General features: G+C 40.3%; 1 protein-coding gene across 1 annotated transcript; it reads left to right on the top strand.

Moving 5' to 3' along the window:
- The first annotated feature begins 935 nt into the window (after positions 1–935).
- LOC140998525 (EEF1A lysine methyltransferase 3-like) lies at positions 936–2,627 on the top strand. Its single transcript, XM_073468842.1, has 3 exons — positions 936–1,239; positions 1,343–1,454; positions 1,791–2,627. Exons 1-3 carry the CDS (start codon positions 1,078–1,080, stop codon positions 2,186–2,188), a joined length of 672 nt encoding a protein of 223 aa, XP_073324943.1. The 5' UTR covers positions 936–1,077; the 3' UTR covers positions 2,189–2,627.
- The last annotated feature ends 1,238 nt before the right edge of the window (positions 2,628–3,865 follow it).

Raw genomic sequence — 3,865 nt, 5'->3', positions numbered from 1 at the left:
CGGTGTTTCGTGTGTTTTCATCTGCAGCACTGATGCTAAATACAGCTACAACAATTACTGGATTATAAACTATTTTGATCATTTATTGGTCATGCAAATAACTTTTGAAGCAACAACATAACATTTCATGGTTTCTGCTTAAGTGAGGATTTGCTGTTTTATATTATTGTAAATTAAGTGGTACGTTTTCAACTGTTAATTTGGACAAAATAAGCCCTTTGAGGACATCCTTCTGGACTCTTGTGATTCACATTTTTCCTAGTTTGAAAGTTTTACACACCAACAATAAATATATAAAACAATTGGCAGATTCACCATGGGCATAATTGTAAGCTGCAGGCTTACCCACGAGTGAATGAGATCATGCATTGTTTTGAGAGCAGACACTTGTCTAGCTGAAAATGCTGGCTATGAAAACAGGATGAGGATGATCTAATTCTTTTGTGATGCGCTGATTTTAAGGCTGGCAGCTCCTGAATTTACCAAGTCACAGTAAAGCAATACCTAAACCTCAGGTTTACAAATGAAACAGTCAATTATATGTAGACTTTACCCCCCAAATAACATCAGCAACATCTTATGTATAAAGTTTTAGTATAAATCAGAGCATTTAATTATGCTCCTCCATGACTTAACATGTTAAGGCAATACAGTGTGGACTGTACCCAGAGTCAACATGTGCCTGGTGTGAAGAGCCCAAAGTTATTTTTGGGAACTTATTCCTGACCCGGAAACTAAGTGGGTTTGTTCTGCATTTCAAAGTAAAAGCCTCGTATACACCTAATGTATAAAATGCTCTCTCAAAACTAAGATAGCTGCAACTAAGCATCCGGTTTCCGTTAATAGAATAATAATACATGTCATAAAATGTATTTAAGTCTCTGAAAGTGCAGGCTAAAAGTAAAACACAACCTTAACATGTGAACTGAGCAGTTAGACAGCTAGCTTACAGACAACGTTAGCTAACGTGAGATGCTAATAACTTGACCTGGAAGGCGACTTACTCAGGCTGCTGAGGTGCTCGTGTTTGTCGCTGACTGTACATCGAGTTTACCATTTTAATTCAATCTACCAGGCATGATTTGTTCAGAGGATGAAGACGACCCCTTCCCTGTAGACGACGGTCTGTTTGCTGACACATTTTCTCAAGATACCGTTTACACCTTAGTCGGCCAGGAGCTGAAGATAAGACAGGTGTTCGGGGCAAACCTCGGCGTGGCTGCGCCGGTCTGGGAAGCTGTAAGAGCCAACTTGGTTTATGTTGATAGTCATAGAAATATACGTGCTAAGTCAGTGTGAGGTTTGTGTAACGATAAGGGTGTGTGTGTTCGTGTGTACACAGGCGTTACACTTGTGTGGTTACTTGGAGGAGCAGTCGGTGGAGCTGAGAGGGAAGCGCATCATCGAGCTGGGAGCAGGGACTGGTGTGGTCGGGATTCTGGCAGCACGTCTCGGTGTGTTGTTGCACTGCGGATTATTATGATGATAAATGGCATCAGAGGCTCCTGAACCTCTCCTGACTGGTTGTATATGTACACAGAAAGGTCTTCTCTAATGTCCATTGGAGAAGTCTGCTGGCTGTCATACTCAGCTGTTGATGCAGCGCACACCTGCTTCCACCAGAGGCGCTGTGAACCTGCTGCAGCTGCCACAACAGCTGATGCTCCCAAAGTGTCAATGATAAAAGAGGATTACTTGTCAGAATGTTAATACATTTGTAGTACCTGAACACATATATCTGTAAATAAGATCAACAACACATTTGAATCACACTCTCATATCTTTTTCAGGTGCAGCTGTGACCCTCACAGACCTTCCTCTGACTCTCCCTCAGATCCAGGCCAACGTCTCTGCTAACATGCCACCCAGTGGTTGGCCAAACACCCCTCCCACTGTCCTGCCTCTGTCCTGGGGTGAGGACCACGTGAACTTCCCTTCTGACTGGGATCTGGTGCTCTGTGCAGATATAATTTACCTCCCAGAGACTTACCCACTGCTTGTGGAGACACTAGGTCATTTGTGCAAGAACGGAGCCATGGTGTATCTGTCGTCCAAAATGCGAAAAGAGCACAGGACTCCATATTTCTATGAGGACTGTCTGCCAAGCAGATTTAATGTGGAGCTTGTGAACCGTGATGACAAACAAAACAATAATATATACAGGGCATCTCTAAGGAAAGAGCAGTGACAGCAGGGACAGCCTTTCTATGAGTCTGGTTTCTTAGGTGCCTTTTTAAAAATATATATTTAAAAAAAACTGTGAAAACAGCATATGTAGTTTTTTTTACTACAAGCAGCTGCAATATTGGGTTTTATAATGCAACGACACATTGTTAGAATTATTTGTATAGCCTTATAAACACAAAGAGAGCTCGCTCTCATTGGACTTCTCCTATGTTGTCAAACATTTTAGTCTAAAGACATTAAACTTGTGCGCTAGGTTTATGTCAGAAGTCAAGTCAGAATTTAGTTTACAAGGTCTTTTGACATGCAAATAGTGATGTCACAATCCTGGAATTTCAAACTTCGATACAATACCTTGAAATATATCGGTGTTCGATACCAGAGGAAAAGTTGACACAGCATTGAGGGCATAACATTTAAATTTTTATTGAAAGATAAATATAACTACGGAAGCCCTAAAGGGCCATGCATTCATACATTTTATTTCCTCCGTTTTCCCGTGATAACGAGTTAACTTCATTTGTTCTCTCGAGATCTCGAGTTATTATCTCGAAATAACAACTGCCATTTTCCCGAGATAATGGGATAATTTTCTCGAGATCTCGAGATAACGAAACTTTGTTTTCCTGAGATAACGATATAATTAATTCGAGATCTCGAGATAATGACTGTGATATGATAGGATATGATATGGAGATGCCTGGGACCTCGTAGCTGGTCAGCTATGTAGTTAACGCCGACATCAGGTTCACTTAGATTGCGCCGCCGATATAGCTGAAGCCTTGCTAACTGTCTTTTTAGATTACGCACACTAATGTGTATATTATCTGTAATAGCAAGGCATAATGCTATTTCAGCCTGTCAGGCCTTGATTGAAAAGATATGTGACGCGGTGATCAATATGCTTCTGCTCCTCTGACATTGCTACACTGAATGATGTTTCCTGCAATGATTTAATATACTACACTATTGTTTTGTTTTCTCAAGATCTCGAGAAAATTATCCCGTTATCTCGGGAAAATGGCAGTTGTTATTTCGAGATAATAACTCGAGATCTTGAGAAAACAAATGAAATTAACTCGTTATCACGGGAAAACGGAGGAAATAAAATGTATGAATGCATGGCCCTTTAGGGCTTCCGTAGATTTAATATACTACACTATCGTTTTGTTTTCTCAAGATCTCGAATTAATTATATCGTTATCTCGGGAAAACAAAGTTTCGTTATCTCGAGATCTCGAGAAAATATCCCGTTATCTCGGGAAAACGGCAGTTGTTATTTCGAGATAATAACTCGAGATCTCGAGAAAACAAAAGAGATTAACTCGTTATCACAGGAAAACGGAGGAAATAAAATGTATGAATGCATGGCCCTTTAGGGCTTCCGTATATAACAACAGGATTAAATGTAATTTTCTTCTGACCAGTCAGAAGAGTGGGAGGAGGCAGGCCTGTATGTGCACACTGCAGCGGTGTGTGTGTCGACTTGCTGTTGGAGAGATGGTGTGAAAACACAGCTGGTATTAATATCAACACTGAAAAATTAGTATCGAAACCGTTTCAAATATTCACTATCGATGATTTCGATATTGTTGAAAACACTTGCAACAAATATGTTGTTGAAAACCTACTTGTTTACTTTTGTTGACCATGTACTTTGATTACACTGGTACTTTTAGTT

This window comes from Pagrus major, chromosome 6 (assembly GCF_040436345.1).
Source record: "Pagrus major chromosome 6, Pma_NU_1.0".
Classification (NCBI taxonomy): domain Eukaryota; kingdom Metazoa; phylum Chordata; class Actinopteri; order Spariformes; family Sparidae; genus Pagrus; species Pagrus major.
Note: the sequence above shows the minus strand (reverse complement) of the source record. Positions and strands in the feature narration are given on the sequence as shown.